Source organism: Diceros bicornis, chromosome 1, assembly GCF_020826845.1.
Source record: "Diceros bicornis minor isolate mBicDic1 chromosome 1, mDicBic1.mat.cur, whole genome shotgun sequence".
Classification (NCBI taxonomy): domain Eukaryota; kingdom Metazoa; phylum Chordata; class Mammalia; order Perissodactyla; family Rhinocerotidae; genus Diceros; species Diceros bicornis.
Genome location: NC_080740.1, coordinates 981,619 through 1,006,015, shown reverse-complemented (window position 1 = coordinate 1,006,015; position 24,397 = coordinate 981,619). Strand labels below are relative to the sequence as shown.

Sequence of the window (24,397 nt, the reverse complement as noted above, 5' to 3'; positions counted from 1 at the left end):
ACTCAGGCGTCTAGAACAAGAGGCCACAGATGATGGAGTAGAAACCCGGAGAGACAAAATAACTGTCCTAAGTCATCACTTCACGGTGGTTTCTAGTGTAGCTTTTATCCACGTGAATTACAGCTCGTGCATCAAAACTTCACCACTTCACGCCAGCTGTGTCCTGCCCTTCCACGTGACAAACACAACAGGCAGCTGAGACCACGTGTCAGAAAAAAATCCAAAGTCATTACTCTGTGCCAGTCACTGTTCTGAGGGCTTTACAAAAACCAACTCGCTTTGCACTTGTACCAGACTGTGAAGTGCAAGACTAGCGCTCCCTGTGCTTTTCTGCTCACACGAGTGAGGCACAGAGAGGTCGGGTAACCTGCTCAAAGACACACAGACAGTGAGCAGCTGAGGTTGGAGCTGAAGCCAGTTCAGAGCCCACCCTCTAGCTGAACTGAGTGCCATACAAATTATTCTTCCACCCTGACTTTACAGCAACCCCCACCTGCCCTAAAGAGTTAAAAATACAGAGTCCTCCTTACTGTGTTGGTCCATGTCCTCTGGCCTTCTGGTCTTCTAGGATTTACCATTAATTGCCAGTACTCAAGTGCACACACCACACCAATTACCGGCTAACACCCCAGACACTAATTAAACAAAACATCAGGGATAACTTCCCAGCCAGGGGAGAGCAGGTTTTATTCTCAATGTCTGGGGAGAAGCAGCAGAGCCCTCACAGAAGTGAATGGAGAGAATGAGATCGAGTTTAGTCTCAGGGATCGTTGTGAAAGGAGCAGGGAACAGACACGGGGATGGCTTGTCGCCTAAGACAGTGATCCTCAGAAGTATCCTCCCCCGCACAAGCCTGTAAGCTCGCTCCACTGTACCACCTCTCTGCAGGTTCCCCAGGAACCCAGGCTGGAGCAGGTCCGCAGAGCTCGCCCGGCACCCGGGAAAATCCAGAGAGTCGTGAGTCTCCCTAGCGAGCGTGTTGTCTGGAAGGCAGACTCTCCTAGACTGAGAGTAATCTCTCTGCACCTGCTCAGAGGGCGAGCCTCAGGTAAGGGCTAGGTCCCAGCAGCCTCGTCAGAGCAAACAGGTTGTGTCCTCCTGGAATACAAAGAGCATTTCCAATGACTCCACCCGTAGTTGTCCCTCCCCAACTGGCAATGCCTCCACTCCCTGCCCAAGCCCTCTGTAGAAGCCAGGAGCCATGGAGGTGCGTGGTTAGTCCCCAACTCTAGGCAAGCTGCGGTCTGCATGGTGCAGTAGAGGTTGGTCAGGCTGCAGCAGCGTGAGCACTGATCTATGCTGAGACCAGGGGGACATGGGGTGGAGGACGGGGCGTCAGTGAACAGTGGTCGTACATGGAGCAGCTTTGTGTAAAACTGTGCACTTCAAGCTAGAAAAGACAGCAGGAACAGAACGGGCTGCCCCTGCCCTGGGTAGACCAGCTGCCCAAGACTCATCAGCAGAGTGGATGCTGCCGAGTGGGTGAGGACCCTGCTGTTTCTCAGTGTTTTTGAAAATGCTCAGTCAGAGTCCTGAAAACAATATTAAGCCCAGTAGGGCCATGGAAACGGAGGAATAGAGTGAGTAAGGTCAAATAGTACCAGTCCCCAGGGAAAGCAAGCTTTGAGCTGAGTTTTACAGCAAATTGAAACAGAGAACAAAGAGGCAGTCGAGTGCGGGTGGGGCAGGCATGTGGGGGGGGGGGGGACGTCTGTCCTGTCTCAGCCCCAGGCATCTGCTCACAGGGGCTAGGACCCTCCCTCCTTGTGGTCCAGGGACCCAACACTGCTGTGTTCCAGCTCTTTCTCCTCTCCTCCTCCCCGCCCACCACCACTAGAAAGAATAACCGACCGGGCTCAGGACTCTACGCGCCGTACAGAATACGGAGTTATTGGAGGAACAGACCTTCAGATTTGTTAACAAAATCAGCAATCATTTCATGAACAATTGCATTGCTCATGCTAAGTGCTGACACGAGTGCTGACAAGAATGACACGATGTGTAAGATAGATGCTTGTTTTTAAGGAAATTACCACCTCTATGAAGAGTGAAAATTAACAGATCAGAAATTATTAGCTAACGATAAAGCACATTATTACGTTTTCCATGAGGCAAGATCTTAAGCACTTTTCAGCTGTACAGGGTGTTTGACAGAGCCGTGCACGTAAAGGGGACTGTGGGAACCCTGGAGGCAGTGTGTCCTGGGTCATGGTTACAACGTCGGGGGCCTGTGAGGAGGTAGCTTCCTCCCGTGAACCAGCTCTGGGCTTCAGCAGCTCACCCCATAGAGTCACATCGCACGTCCTCCGACAGACGGGGAGACACCCTTGACCTTAGGAACTTCTCCGTTTCCCCGAGTTACTGATGTGGGACGGGAGCTGGCTCGTAGACGGCGCCTGGTACGCAGACCGAGAGCGATGGGTGCTCCTCGAGGCTGCCTTACCTCCGCTCTCCTCTCACTGTTAGTCAGGAAATGCATTTTTAATCTCTAAAATTAAAGTGTCTTGAAGAATTACACCTCCAGCCCCTTGTGGGGAGATGGCTATCAATGATCCTCAAGCCCCTTCGTACGTGGGGCCTCGGGGAGGGAGCGCAGCGAGGAATCCGTGAGGACGGTTTACGAAGAAGCCGACCTCCAGTGAAATCACAGGGGCGACATGAAGGGAGCAGCACCGCTGGCAGGAGGACGCGCGATGGGCCAGGGCCTGGCCCGGGGCAGCGAGCCTGGGGTGGGGGGCTGGCGGAGGAGTGCTCCAGAGCGAAGCCGACAGGGGCAGAGCGGGGACGGTACCGTGAGACTCTTCCTCACTCTCCGGTCCTGCTCGACTCAGAACTCCCATCCAGGAATAAAGGTGTCATCAGAGCAAGCTGGAAATACAAACAAATGATGAGAAAACACTTTCCTCTTTTTGTGACGAGAGAACACCTGTTAACGTCAGTGAAGGAAAATGTTGTCATCCTTAAGCCCTGCCCCCAAGTCTCCATCTCCTGCATCTCATCCTAGCTGTGGCCTTGGCAGGTTACAGGGCCTTCCCCTGGTTGTCCGAGCGATGGGAGCTTTAGGTGGAAGAAAGAGATCCTTTAGGCTGATAGGCAACAACATGCCATGGCCGAGTCCCTGTCTGCCCATCTCATGAACGTGTTTCTGGGAATTCCACATATTGCCGTGAACTTGGTTTTCTCTCTTGTTTGTTGGAGTAGATAACGTGTTCTATCAACCTCCGAGAGGGGTTTCAGCAGCCAGTGCTAGGCATTATGACAACATTAGATATAGACCTAGATACAGATATGGATATACAGGTGCATATACGTACATCGTAAGGGTTGTGTATCATACAGGGGATGCTTATATCTCAGGGTGTATCCATGTGCTCACAACCTAGCCTGCCAGTAGGCATGGGCTAAGTGTTGTCATTAAAATACCCCTTGGCAGCTGCTAAGAGAGAGGGATGTGACAGTGGTCAGAAAAAACTGCAGGGGACCCAGGGTGAGAAGAATACAATCCCTACTCCTGCCTCGTAACTGTTTAAGGAGAGGGGTTCTTATTTTCTAGGTAATTGGAAGACTTAAAGATATCTTTGCTCTGAAGACCTGAGTCTTAGAAAGATGACCCCATTGTGAATGTGAGTGATGGCTGGATAGGGACAGAATTGCCCACAGGAAGATGGTTAGTGGCTCTATGAGGGGTCCAGATGCTTGTTCGAGCCCAGGACAACAGGGGCGAGGGCACAGACAGCTCATGCCCACAACACTGTGCTGGTGGAACCAGTAGGACAAGGTCACTGGTAAACTATGGTGTATGAGGACTAGAATATTGTTAAAAATAACTGAAAACTTTGAGTCAGAGCAACCGATGCAGAGGCAGCCAAACATCAGAAGGAAGGCATTGGGCTGAGGTTGGGGGGGTGGCTGACCGGTTAAATTTGGGATGCTTCAGTTAACAGCGCCAAGAAGAAGATTGGACGTCAGTGAAGAATCGACACCTGGAGACACAGTCGTGGGAGGATTGTGCTTACGGGTCATTGTGGCAGATGTGGAAATTACCATGTTCACCCCGGGAAACAAGGCAGCACCTTGGCAGCACCTCTGTTTGGGTAGCAGGAGGGTGGAAGGGGGCCCGGGGAGTGCAGAGGCCGGGTGTGAAGCAGAGCTCCTGTGGAAAGGGCTGGACTCCAAGGGTCGGAGGCAGAGCTACAAGGTTGGGCCAGGACAGTGTCCAGGTTCGCAGCAGGTGTGTGCCATGCATGCCCTGTACGCTGAATGGGAATCATAACGAGCATCTCGAGCCCCCTCCTCAGGCCCCTGCCCCTTCCCCCCGGGACATTGCCCTCCTGTTTCTGGCCCTCTCTTCTGGTCCTGGTCATTTGCACTAACGCTATTGCTGCTTCCAGGTCACCAATGGCCTTTTAAACGCAAAGTGCTGGAGAGAATGACGGTTCAGAGCAAGATCCTAGCTTTCAGTCTTGTCTTTACCACTTGCTGCTGTCAATACCTGAGGGAGACCAGTTATCCTCCCCAAGCCGCTCTGCTCCGCCATAAAATGGGAGTAAAACACCCACCTTCTGAGTCCTTGAAGCACTAAGATAATCCTGCGAAGCTGTCAGTACGGCACCCGCTCTGATGATTGCCTGACACTTGGCGTTTACTGTGAAGTGTGGCCTGTGTCTGCCCTCTGTTGCCCTTGGTTCCTCCATCCTTTTACATCTTTCCTCACCATCCCTGCAACTTCTCCTGTTCTCGTCCAGTTTAGACTCTGAGAAGAAACCTTGGAATCAGAAATCGAAGACAGGGAAGTGGCGTGATTACTTTTCGTCTCAGAAGGGGGCTAGCCTGACTTTGCCCTGCCCAGCTCACTGCACCGAAACCCGGGTCCTGAGCTCCGTTAGAGATAAAATAATCAGGTTCTGTAAGATTTATCCTGGAAGTATTTTTGTTAGAATAGTGGGAAGAAGTACAATAATTGGGTGTTCCACAGAATATTGGGAACTTCATAATGGATAGCACGTAGTTTTAAAACAGCAGGAAGAAAGGTAATTTGCACTTATTTATTCATTTACGCCCCAGAGTTTGGGTTGTTTTCTGTTTTTTTAATTTTATTTATTTATTTATTTGTGTGTGTGTGTGTGTGTGTGAGGAAGATCAGCCCTGAGCTAACATCCATGCTAATCCTCCTCTTTTTGCCGAGGAAGACCGGCTCTGAGCTAACATCTATTGCCAATCCTCCTCCTTTTGTTCCCCCAAAGCCCCAGTAGATAGTTGTATGTCATAGTTGCACAACCTTCTAGTTGCTGTATGTGGGGCACCACCTCAGCATGGCTGGAGAAGCAGTGCGACGGTGCGCACCTGGGATCCGAACCCGGGCCACCAGTAGCAGAGCGCACGCACTTAACTGCTAAGCCATGGGGCCGGCCCCTGGGTTGTTTTCAAATAATACTAGAGTTCTCTAGAATGTAGGACTGGGGGTATGGGGTGGGGGTTGGGGGCTTGTTGATTGCAGCATCTAAGCTGAATAGATCTCCATGAATTTACATCTATGTGTAAAGCACCAAATAAGGAACTAAAAATGAACCCTTCATAAATTACCTGCACCCAGGATTTAGTTTCTTTCTAGTCCTATCATGGACTATATCATCCCCGTCACAAATTTGAGGGTGCACATCCTGGGGAGAGTGTAGGAGGTTGGAGGCTGATGGAGCTCAGTGGAGAGACCCCAGGAATCAGCAGATGGCAATTAGTTGGTTTCTAACAGCAACGGAGTCCAGAAATAGGATCGGCTGTATTTTCCAACTCCACCAGGAAACAGCTGCTTGGCACAGAAGTTGTACAGGGAATTCAAATTGCCCACTAAATGGTAGCTCTAGAGGCGATCTGATCTTCAGTAGACAACTCCAGGGGCTGTCTCCTACATGGACCCAGATCTTTCTCCCTATGCTCAAATCCTACACTCTGGGGTCTCCTTAGGTGCCATGACCAGGTCAGCAGCTGAAGTGACTCAGCTCCTTCACTCCAGGGATTCGGGATCTTGGATTGTGGTTTTTATTTTTTTACTGCCAAAGTGAGTGACAGCGCTGCCTGTGTGTGAGCAGTCATGGGGGGAGAGCAGCATGGTGCAGAGAGCCAGGGAGCACCTCTTCATGGGAATAGAGCAGATGTAAGCCTCAAGAGGGGAGCAGAGTGTGTTCATATCAATGAATCCCCCAGCTGCTTACAAAGCCCTCACGCCTGCTCTGTGCCACCTTTCACCTCCTGCCTACGGCCACCTCCAAAAGGGAAAACAAGAAAACCTGAGAAAGTGGCCAATCCCCTGTCAAGGAGCTAGTAGAGAGAAGTCAAACTTGCTAACGGTGATGGGAGCTACGCAGACTCTGACCAGATTGGAAGAAAATTGTTATTCACACGGCATGCAGTTGAGGCAAGTATTTTCTCCCCATCTGTTACAGACGCAGACATTGAAGTTCAGAAAGATTAAACAGCATAGTCAAGGTCACAGAGTAGGAGGGAGAGCAAGACACTTATGCAGCTGTTTTGCCTCCTGGTTCTGACTCTGCATCTCGACATCTCCGCAGAGGTAAGAGAGGATGGAACCTGCATAGAAGCACGGACACAGGCATGAGGAAGACAATTAATGCCTCTTCTCAGGTTTTGTTCACTCTGAGTTTCTTGATTCATCACAGGCGCCAGAAAATGCCTCGGCATGAGAAGTGACAACCAGAGCTTCTTGGGGGATCCCCCTGAGGACTTCATCCTTCTAGGAGTTTCTGACAGGCCATGGCTGGAACTCCCTCTCTTTGTGGTCTTCCTGGTGTCCTATGTTCTGGCCATGTTAGGGAACATCGCCATCATCCTAGTGTCCTGGCTGGATCCCCAGCTCCACGGCCCCATGTACATCTTCGTCAGCCACCTCTCCTTCCTGGACCTCTGCTACACCACCACCACGGTCCCTCAGATGCTGGTCAACACAGGCAGCTCCAGGAAGACCATCAGCTACAGCGGCTGCACAGTGCAGTACGCGATTTTCCACTGGTTGGGATGCACTGAGTGCATCGTCTTGGCCGCCATGGCCCTGGACCGCTACATGGCCATCTGTGAGCCCCTCCGGTATGTGGTCATCATGCACCGTCCCCTCTGCCAGCAGCTCGTGGCGGTGGCCTGGCTCAGCGGCTTCTGCAACTCCTTGGTTCAGGTGGTCCTGACAGTGCGGTTGCCTTTCTGCGGGCGGCAGGTGCTAAACAACTTCTTCTGTGAGGTGCCAGCCGTGATCAAGCTGTCATGTGCTGACACAGCCGTGAATGACGCCACGCTGGCCGTGCTGGTGGCCTTCTTTGTGCTGGTCCCCCTAGCTCTCATCCTTCTCTCCTACGGCTTCATTGCCCATGCAGTGCTCAAGATCCAGTCCTCCAAGGGACGGCACAAAGCCTTTGGGACCTGTTCCTCCCACCTGGTGGTGGTGTCCCTCTTCTACCTTCCTGCCATCTACATGTACCTGCAGCCCCTTTCCAGCTACTCTCAAGAGCAGGGCAAGTTTATCTCCCTCTTCTATTCCATAATCACCCCCACCCTCAATCCCTTCATCTACACCCTGAGGAATAAGGATGTGAAGGGAGCTCTGAGAAGACTCATGACACAGATCTGGAGGCTGTGCAGGAGATGAAGCTCTGAGACAGGGCAATCTCATTGGTTACAGGACACTGGGAGAGTGTATTGTGTGTTAACGGGTCAACAACCAAACAGTGTGAGTTTTTTGAGAGCTTTGAGAGCCCCCAAATCCCCTGTCCAAAACATCTCACCTCCTGTGTGGCCACAGTCTCTAAAATCCCACCCCTCTCTAGAGTCTTTAATTCTAAGAGGCCATATGTTTTTAGGAATTGTTTAAGCAGAATTGATGTTCAATAAATATTTGTCAAATTATTTATTTCTAATGTCCTGATTCTTTCCCCTTCTCATCTTCCAATTTTTTCTTTTATTTTCCTTCCATTTTTCTCTTTCCAATCTCTCTCTTCCTTTCCCATTACTGCTAAGTATACATAATGTGAAACAGAAATATAATTTTATATCACTTATAACAAATTTATGTTCTTCTCCATATACTTAAATCTCCATAAATTTTAAGTGACTTTCAAAAAAATTCCAGAAATGAAGTGAATCACTTTCTTCTTCCCACGACCTTCGATGATGCAAGTTTTCTTCCATAGAAAGTTTCCCCACCATTGACTGGGAACTAGTACAGGATATTTACCATGATGTGCTGGACTCTATATTAGATTCCATGGATACATAACAGAATAGCATAATCTCTTATCTAAAGAAAGAATACATTCTAGCTGAAAACATATGATATCAACACAATCAGAGTTAAGGACAATAAAACTTTAAACAACCAGTGCAAGATCACTGTCGTAGCTAATGTTTGCAGAACATTCTGCAGATGCAGGTACTAGACGAGGTGTATTTACATACACCATCTTATTGAAACCTCAGATGACCCCCGATGCAATCACTTCTATGATCCACAATGGTCATAGGAGAATCTGACTATCAAAGAGGTTGCAATAACTTGGCCAAGGTCCTTGTGGACTGAGGGACTGAGACCAGCATTAATGTCTGCACTTGCTGCCTCCTTCCTCTTTTAACAGATGGAGCTGTGACGCCAGGACTTGTGATCTGCATTTTGTTTTTTCATGTTCTCTGTTTATTTATATTTAATTTATTCATTTTTATCCCTCTGCCATGCATATGCCGAATATTAACATAACCTAGCAGAGAAAATAAATATAATAACAACAACAAATGTATGATAATTAGGACAAAAGGAAAATTAAAGAAGTCTTTCTGACGGTTCTCCAACCCCCACCAGGTGTTCACCAAGTCCATCCAATTGTGACTCTGACTCTTGAGTTAGCACAGATATCACAGGTTTGAGGGGCTTGGTCCCACAAGACTGCCCCACTTCAGACACCAGCTGCAAGTCTCAGGGGCCACCCCCTCCAGCCTGATCTGGCTGTAAACTTGGGGGTTCCTACAGCCCACCTTTCAGTTTCAATAGATTCACTAGATGGACTCATATAACTCATTGAAAGTGCTCTATACTTAACAATTGCCTTTTGTCGTTTTTTTATTTTTTTGCTGGGAAAGATTTGCCCTGAGCTAACATCTGTTGCCAGTCTTCCTCTCTTTTTTTTTCCTTTCCTCCACAAAGCCCCAGTACATAGTTGTATATTCTGGTTGTAAATCCTTCTGGGTCTTCTATGTGAGCTGCCACCACAGCATAGCTACTGACAGATGAGTGGTGTGGTTCCGAGTCTGGGAACCGAACGATGGCCGCCAAAGTGGAGTGCATGAAACTTGAACCGCTAGGCCATCAGGGCAGGCTCACGATTGCTATTTTATTATAAAGGACAGCCAAAAGGGAGAGATGCACAGGACAAGGTCTGCTTTGGGGATGATGCAGAGCTTCCGTGCCCTGTCCCCATGGAGTCAGGGTATGTCACCTTCCCAGCACATAGGAAGCTCCGCCAAGCCCGGTGTCCAGGGATTTGATGGAGGTTTCATTACATAGGCATGATTGATTGAATCATCGACCACGCAATTGGCTCAGCCTGTAGCCCCTCTCTCCTCCAGAGATAGAAGCAATGGAGCCGAAAGTTCTAACCCTCTAATCACGTGCTTGGTCTTTCTGGTGTGGCCAGGCCCTCACCTGAAACCGTCCAAGGACCCACCAGGAGTTACGTTGAAATAAACCCAGGTGTCGTTGAAAGGGGCTTTCTACCAATAAATAACAAAAGACAGTACCATCACTCAGGAAATCTCAAGGGCTTTTGAAGCTCTGTGCCAGGCACTAGGGGCAAAGGCCAAATACATTTGTTTATTATATCACAGACACGGACTCCAGAAGCATCTTACCCACACAAGATCTTGAAATAAAGAGAACCAGGGGGCACGAGGGGCACAAATCCGACCATAGGGGAAGTGAGGAGCAGCCCTGTGGACCGATGGCTGTACCTCCAGCAGTTGCTGCTGAAACCAGGCTGCACAGGAGGCAGGACGTTGGGAGAGGGAGCCTACCACCCATCTTAGGACCTGCAGGCCATGAGGCTCCAGGGAACGTCACGTCACTGTATCCGTGTCACCGTGTCCCTGCTGAGCAAAAGGTTAAGCCCTGAGCTGCAGGGCATGGAGTAAATCCCAGGAGCTCCAAGCTCTCCAGCAATAAATCCCTTATGGACGGGAGCACCCTTTTAGGCAGTCTACAGCTGTTTGGTCCGCAGTCCTCTGAGAGTCCGGAAGACTCAGGGCCTTGGTTTCTTCCATCCTGATCTCTCAGCTCCCACTAGTCACAGAGAGGAAAGAAATGTGTGATCCACGCCTTCTCCAGAGGCCCTGGCAGACCTGAGGTCTCCAATGTTCCCTGGGGCTCAGGCTGCTTCCCCTTCGTGGCCACCCTCTTGCTGCAATTAGGAAAGTGAATGGGGTTTGGGAGGGGAGGTTTGGAGAATACACCCTGGGGCCGCCACCTTCCTGGAATCCCCCCAGGTTCTCCACCACCCGTACCTGGGAGACACCACCCTCTCCTTTCTCTAGATTATGAATTTTAACGTAGAGAATAAGAAAGCAGCATTTCTTTAAAAAAACAACAAGAGAGTGGTACAAACACTCTCTCCCTGACACTTTACACTCTTCCTGACACTTAGAGATTTTCTTCACTTGCCAGGAAAATCAATCACAGACATGATAGTGGCCATTTATTATACACCTAAAGTGCAAAAACTTTCTGTGAGATGACAGGGACTTAGAGTGGCCCATGTGAGGGGGAGTAGGAGCCAGATTTATTTAAAAAGGCCATGTGGCCATCCTCTGGCATTGAGCCAAGAAGCAGCGTTTTAAATAAGAGCTTTAAGAGGAAGGGAGATGGAGCAGGCTGCCGCCACCACTACTGGGGTGCAGACGCCAGGAAGCCAACATCTGCTGCAGCAAAGGAAGGATACCCAGGCCAGGCATGGCCGGGGGATGGCTCTGGGTGCAGGCCCTGGATGTGGGGTGCCCAGCATCACTCTGGGATCAAACCACCCCATGTCCACGTGTAACTGTGGGAACAGGGCTAGTGGGACAGATCTGACTCTGTCCACACCTCTAGTCTCTCCCACCTCCACCTGCTCTTCCTGTTGTTAATGACGATTCTACTTCCAATAGTCTGGGCAACTGGGTCATTTTCTGGACTATTTGTCTATCTTTGCACCAATATCCACCAAGATTTTTTCCAGCTTTATTGAGATATAATTGCCACATGACATTGTATAAGTTTAGGGTGTACAACATAATGATTTGATGTGTGTATATATTGCAAAATGACTACCACAATAAGATTAGTTAATATGCATCCCCTCATATAGTCACAATTTTTTTCCTTGTGATGAGAACTTTTAAGATCTACTCTCTTAGCAACTTTCAAATATACAGCACAGTATTAACTACAGTCACCATGCTGTCCACCACATCCCAGGACTTATTTATCTTACAACTGGAAGTTTGTGCCTTGTGCTCACCAGGTTTTAATAGCTGCGGCTTCATAGCAGTTGTAACTTCTCCTAAGGAAAGTCTTCCTCACTTGTTTTTTCCTTTAAAAGTGCTTCTACCTGAATCATTTCACAACGTATACGTATATCAAAATGTCAACTGGTCATAAAGGAAACTTTTTGAATGACATGGCTACCCAGACTAGGGAAACTGAAGAAAAAATAGACAAGTGGGACTTTATCAGATTAAAGAGCTTCTACAAGACAAACGAAACCAGAATCAAGATGAACAGACAACTCACCAGCTGGGAGAAAATATTTGCAACACATATATCTGACAAGTGGTTAACCTCCATAATATATAAAGAACTCACACAAGTGAACACCAAAAACCACACAACCTGGTCAAAAAATGGGCAGAGGAAATGAACAGACACTTCTCCAAGGAAGATATACAGATGGCCAATAGACACGTGAAAAGGTGTTCAACATCACTAATCATCAGGGAAATGCAAATCAAAACAACACTAAGGTATCACCTCATGCCCGTTAGAATGGCTATAATCACCAAGACAAAAAACAACAAATGTTGGAGAGGATGTGGAGAAACAGGAACCCTCATACACAGCTGGTGGGAATGCAAACTGGTGCAGCCTCTATGGAAAACGATATGGAGATTCCTCAAAGAATTAAAAATAGAGATGCCCTATGATCCAGCTATCCCACTACTGGTAATCCATCCAACGAACCTGAAATCAACAATCTAAAGAGGCATATGCACCCCTATGTTCATTGCAGCATTACTTACTATAGCCAAGAAGTGGAAGCAACCCAAGTGCCCCTCAATTGATGACTGGATCAAGAAGATGTGATATATATATATACAATGGAATACTACTCAGCCGTAAAAAAAGACAAAATCATTCCATTTGCAACAACATGGATGCACCTGGAGGGTATTATGTTAAGTGAAATAAGCCAGAAAGAGAAAGACAAACACTGTATGATCTCACTCATATGTGGAATATAAACCAACACATGGACAGAGAAAACTGTATTGTGGTTTTGCCAGGGGCAATGTGGGTAGGGAGTGGTGAAGGGAGTAAAGGGAGACATATATGGTGATGGACAAACAAAAATGTACAACCAAAAATTTCACAATGTTATAAACTATTAAAACATCAATAAAAAAAAGTCAAGTTCTGCACTTTAAATAGTCACAATGCTTATTTTTCAATCATACCTCAATGAAGCTACCATTTTTTCCCACCAAACTCCTTATCACTTTTGAACACACAGTACTGTTTTCCTCTCAATTTTCTTAGGTGTTTTTCTTCCCCATAGAATGTGCACTCTGTGGTGGCAGAGATTTCTTCTGTCGTGTCCCCTGCCGCATCTAGAGCAGAGCCCGCACATATGGATTCCGGTCACAGGAGTGAGTGACGTCAGAATCAGGCTGGCCGCGCTATAGCCACGGGATCGAAGCCACGTCGCTGATTGTGCCTCAGTTCACCGCTGTCTCATTTGTGATACCTGCTGGTAATGACAGCCCCTCGCAGGTTAACTCTGAGTGAGGTGACTCCTGTACAGTACTTAACACAGTACTTCCCTGTAGTTTCAAACACAAGAGGAAAAGAAAGTGGACACGAAGCCCAGAGAAACTGAAGAGAGGAAGGAAGCTGGTAGTTAGTGAGCACCTTCTATACCTCTGCTCAGGGCTGGAGCTCTACAAACTTCATTTAAAAAATTACTACAGAATATGTTTTTTTGAGTCTCCATTTTACATGGATGAGAGTGTGTGATTTAGAGAGGCTGCATTAGTCAAGATGACACAGCAAAGAGGGGACTCACTGGGGATGTCCCCACTGCTCCCTCTGAGCCAGGTTCCTCACAGCGTCCAGCTGTCTCCCTCCCTCAGAATCACTTAAAGTTCTTGTTTAAAACGTTGCCTCTTGGGTCGATGCCAGGGCAGCAGACGCAGCTGAGGGTGAGCATGGGGCTCTGAACACGGAAAGCCGCTGTGTGGCCCCTGAGGCTCTGCAGAGGAAGGGACTTGCTCAGGGCCCCCCAGGGGTCCCTGGAAGATGAAGGCCAGTAGACCAGGCCAAGGGAAGGACAGAGAAAGAATCGCAATGGACAAAGAAGAAATGCACCCCCAGAAAGTAGAAGAGCGAGGACGATGCAGAGGATGAAAAGCACAGGACCTGCGTGGGGAAGAGCAGGACCAAGGCTGGCGGAGAGTGGGCACCCTAGTCTCTCAAGGCTGTGCATCAGGGCAAGTCCAAGGAGGAATCCAAGTCACGTCCTTGCTAATGCATCTGAGATCATTGCCTGAATCTCCACGAATGTACTTCAGTGTCGTCTTCTTCCACACCCAGTGGCTCCATCTCACCCATGAATGTCATTGCCCACCAAGTCAGGGAAGGGCAGTCGCTTGAAGCAGTCTCCCTACTTTTGGAAAAACATCACAGTTGATAGCTTACCACATCATGTCCATGAAAAAAAAGGATAAAAATCTAAGAGAAAAAATCATCTATAGGGAAGAGAAAATACCAAGAACTAAATCTTGAGGAAAAGATATGTAGTGAGATAATCCTCTGAAATACATTTTTTATGCTTAAAGCCAACACTTTTGTTGAGATATAATGTTTATGCCATACAATTTATTCATCTGAAATGTACAGTTTGATATGACACCTAAAGCACAAGAAACAAAAGCAAAACCAACACGTGGGACTATTTCAAACTAAAACGCTTCTGCAGCAAAGGAAACCATCAACAAAGTGAAAAGGCAACCACTGAATGGGAGAAAATATTTGCAAACCATGTATCTGATCAGGGGTTAATATCCAAAATATATAAGAAACTCATACAACTCAAGAGCAAAAAAACCAAAATACCCAATTGAAAAATGAACCAAGGATCTGAATAGACATTTCTCCAAAGACGATACAGACAGCCAACAGGTACATGAAAAGATGTTCAACATCACTAACCATCAGGGAAACACAAATCAAAACCACAGTGAGTTATCACCTCACACTTGTTAGAACGGCTATTATCAAAAAGACAAGAAATAACAAGTGTTGGCAAGAATGTGGAGAGAAGAGAATCCTTGTGCACTGTTGGTGGGAATGTAAATGGCCGAGCCACTATGGAAAACAGTACGGAGTTTAGTCAGAAAATTAAAACTAGGACTAGCATTTGACCCAGCAATTCTACTTCTGGCAATATATCCAAAAAACATGAAAGCAGTAACTTGAAAAGGTATCTGCACTCCCATGTCCACTGCAGCATTATTCACAATAGCCAAGATATGAAAACAAGCTAAGGGTCCATTGATGGATAAATGGATAAAGAAAATGTCATATATATATATATGTAGTCACGCCCTCCCCCCTGTGTCAGGAGCCCTCGTGTGTAGTCAAGCTCTCCCTTGAGTGTCAGGAGCCCTCATGTGTAGTCACGCCCTCCCCCACGTGTCAGGGGCCCTCGTGTGTAGTCACGCCCTCCCCCTCAGCGTGTCAGGAGCCCTCGTGTGTAGTCACGTCCTCCTCCGCGTGTCAGGGGCCCTCGTGTGTAGTCACGCCCTCCCCCGAGTGTCAGGGGCCCCTGTGTGTAGTACGCCCTCCCCCTCGTGTCAGAGGTCCTCGTGTGTAGTCATGGAACCCCACCCTCCCCACCGCCTTCAAGGCAGTGGTTTTCTTCCTTCCTACCTTCTCTTCTCAGGCCTCCTAACACAGTCTCCCGGTCAGACGACTTTAACCTGGGAGGAAGAGGCACAGTCCAGTCATCTGAGTTGTGTGCTCGGGATATTGGTCTCCGTGCTGGACCAGGTGAAGCCTCCTCACCAGTGTCCCTCTCTACTCCCTACGCCCCTCTCCTACGGCCAGTGTTTTTCTCGGTGCCTTGACAATTTTGTATGTGCGAGGAGTTTTTCCTAGCACCCCAGATCTACCTATTTTTACATAACCATGCTGGTGACTTCTGAGTCCTCATGTAGAGGCAGAAACCCTAGTTACACAAACGGTACCAAACCTGCATTGGCTCTCCAGACGTGTCTCATCTCAGACACTAAGCATCATTGTTACTAGTGTCGTGGTTGTCAGTAACCTACTTGACCACTAGGATGGCATTGGCAGGTGCAGGTTTCCTCCAGCCCGAGGCCAGAGCATTGAGGAGGAGGGAACCGAGTGTCTGAAACGCAAGGTGTTTTCTCAAGCTTCTGCAGCCGATTGGTAGCTGACCTGAGAAGAAACTTAGGAAATACTGTTATGTTTTTAAAAACACAGTGTTGCCCCTCTAGCTATTGTGGTTTTTGTTTTTTGTATTTTTTTTGTCTTTGCTCCAGTAAGTAGAAGAAGAGAAAACCTAAGGACAGATCTGCCCTCTTGACAATTCCCAGCCTACCATCTTCTCTCCACCTTTAGAAAAATATATACACAGCTGATTTTGCGAGTGTCCTTATGTACACACATACAGAACCAAGACAGTGGCCACTGCAGGGACACAGAATGCAGTCCAAATGAGAAAGTTTGACTCTCCTATGCACACAATTCAGTATACAAAGATTTTCTTCTATAAGCACACATAAAATTTAGAATAAATAAAATATAAGAAGTCCTTTCCCCTAAATCCCAAAGTCTTTTCTGAGTATCTTTGCCTTTTGTTCACAAGAAGACACTACGTTCTGAATCCCAGCACCTGCCCAGGGGAAAGCCCGAGAGTGGGAGCCAGGCTGAGGAGAAGGCGCCAAAGACCAGTAGGATCTATTGAGCCTTCCACTTAATTAGCAGGTTTACGAACAGAAAAGCCTAATTTAAGCAGCTCAGAAAGATGAGAGGGAATTCCTTATGGTGGACATGTCTAACAGCTCAGAGCAGGCATGGTTAGGTCCCGAGGAGAAGGAGAACTCACCACAGGAGACATTCAGACTCAAGGCTAATTTTCACCCGAGGAGGGGTCCCAGTGGCCTCCTCAGTCTCGGTGAGCTGAGTCTTCCTGGAATAGGCAGGAAATTTCCAGGGCACTAGTTGCTGTCGTCTCTCCCCAATTCTGTGCCCTAGGATGCTAATAAAAGCAGATATCTAATCCCAGTGCCTCTCCAACAACCATGGTGTCCTGGAGGTAAGTCGTTTGTCCCCGCAGTCAGGCTGTGACCAAACCTGGGCTAGAATACTATAAAATGCATCTGAGAAGAAAGACGGAGCCTCAGCAGTGCCTGCAGGAGCAGCTAGGACTTGGTAGTTGAGAGAGAGGTGAACAGAGCCCAGGCATGGAGGACAACACGGGCAGAACCATGCTGGTCAAAAAAATAACCAGAAGTGTTTTATGCAGTTTGAGGAAGTAAAGCTCAAAGTTGATGGAATATTATTGAGCCATGAGAAAGAAGGGAATCCTGCCATTTGCAACAACATGGATGTTCCTCGAGGGCATTGTGCTAAACAAGTAAGAAGGACAAAGACAAATACTGTATGATATCACTTACGCGTGGAATCTAGAAAAGCCTAACTCGTAGTAGCAGAGTAGAGTGGTGGTTGCCAGGGGCTGGTGGATGGTAAATCGGGGGGATGTTCGTCAGAGGTACAAACTTATTAGAAGATGAGTAAGACATGGGGATCTAATGGACAGCACGTGACTATAATTCACAGTACTGTATTTTATACTTGAAAGTTGCTAAGAGAGTTCTCACCACAAAAAAAGCAATGGTAACTATGTGACGTGATGGAAGTGTTAGCAAATGTTGGGTGGTAATCATTTTGCAATCTATAAATGTATCAAATCAACACATTGTACACCTTAAACTGACACAATGTTATACATCAGTTATACATCAGTTATATCTCAATAAAGATGGGGGAAAAAAAGAAGAAGAAATAACTTCATCTGAAAAAAAAAAGAGTTATGCCAGGACACTTGACGGCAGGGCAGTTAGTCACAGGATAGAAGCAGGGTCTCTCTTCCCAAAGGATGGGGTACCTGGATCTGACTGGTGAGCCGAAGGGAAGCCGGTGAGAATGATGCTTTTTGTTTGAAAATTCGCTGATTTACACACTTTGCCTGGCTTTGGAGAGTGAAGGGGAAGAAAATCTCTACAAACCAACATTTTCTGTAATCATTTTCGACATTTATATCACTAATTAGCAGTCTCAGGACCAGAAGTTCATCGTAATAGAGACGGTTTATCTGTGCTACTGCAGCATTACAATTCCCGCGTTAAAGCTTTATATTCATTTTACGTTAAGTTATCTTTCAAAATAAATGGTAGAGATAGATGTGAATTCGCCAAGAATGAGCCCAGTGCCACTCAAAAGAATGGGTTTTGAGATGGGTTGATGTTTTTGCACAGCAGTGTTCTGACAATTCTCCCCAAAGGATCACCTCTCCTGGTCATGCAGAACATGTGGTCCAGGACGCAGATCTTCTCAAATCCAAGAAGAGCCAGAGGAGAGTTCATGGAGGATGTTCATGGACAGAAGGAGGGCTTCAAAGTGCTAGGGCGGGCAGCTGAGGGCCAGAAAAGCGACAAAGTCAGCCCAGCTCTGCCACTTCCCAGGTCTGCTACTGCCCGTCTGCCTCTACAGCCTCCGCTCCAGCTCACGCCAGCTTTCAGCAGCATCTGTGTCATGTGTGATGAGATGTTATTGAATATTAATAACAAAGAACTGTAGCAGGTGTATGTGAGAGATACAAACTGAAAATTGCTGGCAATCCAAGTATTTAGTTGTAGAGGGGAGAGAGAAATGTAAATATACTAAATCACTAGGTAGCAGCTGAGATATTTTCCTGAATTCCAAGTAGCTGATGTAGAAATAACTTATTTCTCAGAGGCGCAGACACCGGGGTGACTGGTGGTCAGAGTGGCTGGAGGGTGTTGGAGGGAAGGCAGGAGCATTTGCAGGTGGACGTGATTGGAATGGCGTCAGGGAGGGCGAGGCCGTGAGAGGCGGCGGAAGCCTGGGAGTAAACAGAGATTAGGCAGAATCTAGTTATTACGGTTCAACTAATTGGTTTAAGTTTCCACCATGGGAAGAGAGACGATGAAGGAAGCCAGGAGGGGGTGATAGAAGAGATGTTTCCGGGGGGAGAGGTGTGAAGAGGGGGCTTGCTGCAGCAGCCCAGCACGAGGAAAGCTGGACCTTTAGTGCGAGTGCGTGAGTAACAGGAGGAAGAGAGCAGGAGTCTTGCCAGCAACAGACAGGAAAGCCCGGGGGCATGGATTCTTGCATGTTTAGCAGGGAGCCCGGAGGAGGATGTTCTCGGTTTCATTTTCTCTCTTATGCCATGGTCCACATCACAAGGCCCAAAATATCCAACACGGAAACACTTCTTGGTCCTGTAGGTGACACGTTGCCCTGCCCTCAGCGAGCACCTTTTGTTAGTCTGCTCTTTCTTAGGCGTGTCTGGCCTGACCAAGCAGACACCGGATCCTCTATTCTTCTCCACTACCTGTAACCACACCTTCCTGTAGTTTAGGTTCTGCTGGGGTTTTCCACGAACCATCAGGACTGGACAAGTAGAAAGATGAGGAGGAAAGGCAAATGCAGGGACCAACTCCCTGAGGAACCACAAGACAGCCCTCAGGGTATGGGCAGAGTTTAGGTCCAGAGCCCAGTCCGTTGGACAACCCAGCGCTCGTTACAGAGGAAACCCAGCTTCTACAGAGGAATGGCAATGAATGGAGTAGGGTGCCCTTAGCCTCTTTCTAACCCAGCTCCCACAAACAGGACCATCAGTAAGAACAAATTAGCAGCGGTAATAAGGCCTCACTCCTGCAGACGTTCCCACACAGGGTCACAGGACACCACAGGAGGTGCCAAAGGTAGCAGGGCTGTCGGGCAGTGTGAAACATCCCGGGGCAGTTTTGACGTGCAATCGCATGAGAAGTTTTGAGACGCACAGACGTGTCTTAGTAGGAAAACCACAGCCACCTCCGTGGACCTGAGGGCAAAATGGAACAAGCCTATGTTGTAAATTAAAATGTCCCAGGGGAAGATCACCTGGCCAGGGCTCTTCCAGATGTGGGAGGAGAGCAGCTAAGTGGCTGCTTGATGCCGGCGTCTGTCAGAGCATCATATAGGAGGGCTCAGAGTGCACAGCTGTCGCAAAGGACGTCATCGATTCACAAAGTCGCTGCTTGATGGAACATCAGTCAGCGGCACAACGTAGAGGTCAAATTCTGCTCATGAGGAGAGAGGCTGACATGCCTCAGGAGGAGTACAGAAGTGGGCTTGTTTGGGGGAGGTTTCAGCTAGAAACAAATTTTAACCTAAAGTCAATAACGCAGAAGCAAAGGGTAGCCTCGATTCAAAAGAAAAGAGTAGAAGGATCAAGCAATTCTGCTGCTGAATGGGTGCCAAGGGTTAGTGTTTTTCAATTCTTTGAGATACGATTGACCTACGTCACTGCGTAGGTTTAAGGTGCACAGCATAATGGTTTGACTGGCATATATTGTGAAATGATTACATCCATCATCTCATATAGAGACGATAAAAAGAAAAAGCAAAAAAAAAGAGAAAAATATTTTCTCCTTGTGATGAGAACTCTTAGGATTTACTCTTAACAACCTTCCTATACGTTGTAGAGCAGTGTTAGCTGCAGTCACCATGCTGTACGTCACATCCCAGGACTTATTATGTGATAACTCCAAGTTGGTACCTTTGACCACCTCCCTCCAATTCCCCCTCCCCCACTATCGGCCTCTGGTCACCACAGATCTGATCTCTTTTTCTAGGAGTTTGTGTTTTGTTTTGTTTTGTTTTTTACATTCCACATATAAGTGAGATCATGTAGTGTTTCTCTTTCTCTGTCTGACTTATTTCACTTAGCATAATGTCCTCAAGGTCCATCCATGTTGTAAATGGCAGAATTTCTTTATTTTTTATGGCTGAGTAGTATTCCACTGTATGTATACCACATCTTCTTTATCCATTCATCTATCAATAGACACATGTTTTTCCATGTCGTGGCTATTGTGAATATGCTGCAATGAACATGGACATGCGGATATGTTTTTGAGTTATTGTTTTTGTTTTCTTTGGACTTATTCACAGAAGTGGAATTGCTGGATCATGAGGTATTTCTATTTTCAATTTTTTGAGGAACCTCCATACTGTTTTCCAAAGTGGCTGCACCAGTTTACGTTCCTGCCAACAGTGTATGAGAGTTCCCTTTTCTCCACATCCTCCCCACCACTTGTTATCACTTGTCTTTTTGATAATAGTCATGTGAAGTGATATCTCGTTGTGGTTTTGATTTGCATTTCTCTAATAATTAGTGATGTTAGGCACATTTTCATATACCTGTTGGCCATTTGAATATCTTCTTTGGAAAAATGTCTTTTCAGGTTCTTTGCTCATTTTTTAATTGGGTTGTTTGTTTTTTTGCTCTTGAGTTGTATGAGTTCGTTATATATTTTGGATATTAACCCTTTATCAGATACATGGTTTGCAAATATTTTCTCCCATTCTGTAGATTGTCTTTTCACTTTTTTATAGTTTCTTTTGCTGTGAAGAAGCTTCTTAGTTTGATGTAGTCCCACTTGTTCTATTTTTTATTCTGTTTCTTGTGCTGTAGGTGTCATATCCAAAAAATCATTACCAAGACCCATGTCAAGGAGCTTTTCTTCTGTTTTCTTCTAGGAGTGTTATGGTTTCAGGTCTTACATTTAAACCTGTAATCCATTTTGAGTTAATTTTTGAGTGGTGTAAGATGGGGGTCTAGTTTCATTCTTTTACATGTGAATATCCAATTTTCCCAGCACCATTTATTGAAAAGACTATCTTTTCTCCATTGAGTATTCTTGGCTCTCTTGTCAAATAGTTGGTTGACTGTATATGCTTGGGTTTATTTCTGGGCTCTCAATTCTGTTCCATTAGTCTATGTGTCTGTTTTTATGCCAGTACCATACTGTTTTGATTACTATATAACACAGCTTGAAATCAGGAAGCATGATGCCTCTGCTTTGTTCTTCTTAGGATTTCTTTGACTATTCAGGGTCTTTTGCTGTTCCATATAAATTTTAGGAGTGTTTTTTCTACTTCTGTAAAAAATGCCATTGGAGGGGCCGGCCTGGTGGCGCAAGCAGTTAAGTGCGCGAGCTCCGCTGCGGAGGCCCCAGGTTCACCAGTTCGGATCCTGGGCGCACACCGACGCACTGCTTGGCAAGCCATGCTGTGGTGGCGTCCCATATAAAGTGGAGGAAGATGGGCATGGATGTTAGCCCACGGCCAGCCTTCCTCAGGAAAAAGAGGAGGATTGGCAGATGTTAGCTCAGGGACGATCTTCGTCACACACACACAAAAATGCCATTGGATTCTTAACAGGAATTGCATTGAATCTATAGAAGGCTTTTGGTAGTATTGACATTTTAACATATCAATTCTTCCAATTCATGAACATGGGCTACCTCTCCGTTTATTTGTGTCTACTTCAATTTCTTTCATCAGTGTCTTGTGGTTTTCAGAGTAGAGATCTTTCCCCTCCTTGGTTAAGTTTTTCCCTAAGTATTTTACTGTTTTTGATGTTCTTGTAAATGGGATCAATTTCTTTATTTCTTTTTTGGGTAATAAGTTGGTAGTGTATAGAAACCCTACTGATTTTTGTATGTTGATTTTGTATCTTGCTACTTTACTGAATTGTTTATTAGATCCAACAGGTTTTTGATGGAGTCTTTAGGATTTTCTATATATAAAGTCCTGTCATCTGCAAATAGAGACAATTTTACTTCTTCCTTTCCAATTCTGATGACATTTATTTCTTTTTCCTGCCTGATTGCTCTGGCTAGGACTTCCAGCACTATGCTGAATAGGAGTGGTGAGAGTGGGCACCTTGTCTTGTTTCTGATCTTAGAGGAAAAGTTCTCAACCCTTCACCATTGAGTATGATGTTAGCTGTGGGTTTGTCGTATATGGCCTGTATTATGTTGAGATAGGCTCTTTTTAAACCTAATTTGTTAAGAGTTTTTATCATGAGCAGATTTGAATTTTGTTGAATGCTGTTTCTGTATCGATTGAGATGATCACATGATTTTTTCCCTTTCATTTTATTAATGTGGTATATTATACAGATTTCTTTGTGTATTTTGAAACATCCTTGCATCGCAGGGATATATCCCACTTGATCATGGTGAATGATCCTTTTAATGTGCTGCTGAATTCATTTTGCTAGCATTTTATTGAGAATTTTTACATCTATACTTATCAAGGATATTAGCCTGTAGCTTTCTTTTCTTGTGGTATCCTCTCTGGTTTGGCATCAGGGTAATACTGGCCTTGTAAAATGAGTGTTCCCTTCTCTCCAATTTTTGGAAGAGTTTGAGAAGGTTTGGCATTATTACTTCTTTAAGTATCTGGTAGAATTCACCAGTGAAGCCATCTGGCCCTGAGCTTTTCTTCTTTAGGAGGTATTTGATTACTGATTCAATCTCCTTACTAGTAATTGGTCTATTTGGATTTTCTATTTCTTCCTGATTCAGTCTTGGTAGTTTGAACATTCCTAAGAATGTTTCCATTTCTTCTAGATCATCCACTTTGTTGGTGTATAGTTGTTCATGGTGGCAATGGTTAGTTTTGAACATTCACCTACCACATTCTTGCCTTCTAGGAGTTTGCTAGAATCAAAGAAGTCTGAAGAAATGAACAGATGAAAATGTCCAAAAAGGAACTGAGATGAAAGAAAGGTCAGTAAAAGTTTAGAGAAAATATTAGTATAGGATAGGTAATTTTCTAAAATCAAAAATCCCTCTCCTCTGCCTCCTCCAGGTGGTATTCTAATTGACGTGTTGGCACTTCTAGCTCCAGGCAGGTGCTGTGTGGACTTACCAATGACACCACCCCAGATGGCTTCATCCTTTTGTGCTTCTCGGATAACCCCAGGCTGGAAATGACCCTCTTTGTGGCTGTGGCCAGTTTTTACAGGATCACCATAGTGGGCAACACCACCGTCATACTCCTGTCCCACATGGACTCCCACCTCCACACACCCATGTACTTTTTCCTCACCCACCTGTCCATCCTGGACCTCTGCTTCACCACCAGCTGCATCCCCCAGATGCTGGTCAACCTGTGGGGCCCAGGCCAGGCCATCAGCTACCTGGGATGTGCGGTCCAGCTCTACAGCTCCCTGGCGCTGGGGGCTGCCGAGCGTGTGCTGCTGCTGGTCATGGCCTTTGACCGCTACGTGGCAGTGTACTGACCCCCTACACTACACAGTCACCATGTACCCACAACCGTGTCACAAGCTGGTTCCTGGTCTGGGAAGCGGGATTCTCAGCAGCTTGGTGCAGTCGCCCACCACCATGAAGCTCCCCTTCTGCCCTCACCACCTGGTGGACGGCTTTGTCTGTGAGGTCCCTGCACTGACCCGCTAGTCTGCAGGGACACTCGCGTCAACAAGTTCCAGATCTCGGCGATCAGCTCCTTCTTCGTGATGGGACCAGTGGCCCAGGCAGTGCCGGCCATCCAGTCCACAAGGGGAGGAGCAAGGCTTTCTGCACCTGCTCCTCCCACATGGCCGTCGTCTTCCTCTTCTGCTGCAGTTGCACTGCTGTCTACGTCCAGCCCTGGAGCTGTCTTTTCCTAAAAGGAGGGAAGTTCCTGACTCTTTTCTGCACTGTGGTGACCCCCACTCTCAACCCCCTTATCCATACCTTGAGGAACAAGGACATGAAGGAGGCTCTCAAGAGGCTATTTGAGAAAGGCAGAATGGCAAGCGAGGCGTAAGGGAGGGCTGAGACTCAAGGGGAGGTCAGCTTTTGTCCAGCTCAGTGGCTCACAGCGTTAACCGTGTGGCATTTCATGCACGGGGACTCTCGCTCATCCACACCAATGCCAGAGCCAGTAACCTGGTTTGTCCAGAGAGTGGACTCAGCAAAAGCGAAACTTGAT

The 24,397-nt window shown here is 46.8% G+C and overlaps 1 protein-coding gene and 1 pseudogene across 1 annotated transcript; both read left to right on the top strand.

Annotated features, from left to right (window-relative positions):
• Positions 1 to 6,694: 6,694 nt before the first annotated feature.
• On the top strand, positions 6,695 to 7,651 carry LOC131418312 (olfactory receptor 2B11). Its single transcript, XM_058562862.1, has one exon. The coding sequence runs from the start codon at positions 6,695 to 6,697 to the stop codon at positions 7,649 to 7,651; it is 957 nt and encodes a 318-aa protein (XP_058418845.1).
• Positions 7,652 to 16,623: 8,972 nt separating this feature from the next.
• Positions 16,624 to 23,880, top strand: LOC131407115 (olfactory receptor 2H1-like; annotated as a pseudogene).
• The last annotated feature ends 517 nt before the right edge of the window (positions 23,881 to 24,397 follow it).

Excerpts from the sequence above, each read along its gene's own strand:
- LOC131418312 (XM_058562862.1), top strand. The coding sequence starts at position 6,695 with ATGAGAAGTGACAACCAGAGCTTCTTGGGGGATCCCCCTGAGGACTTC.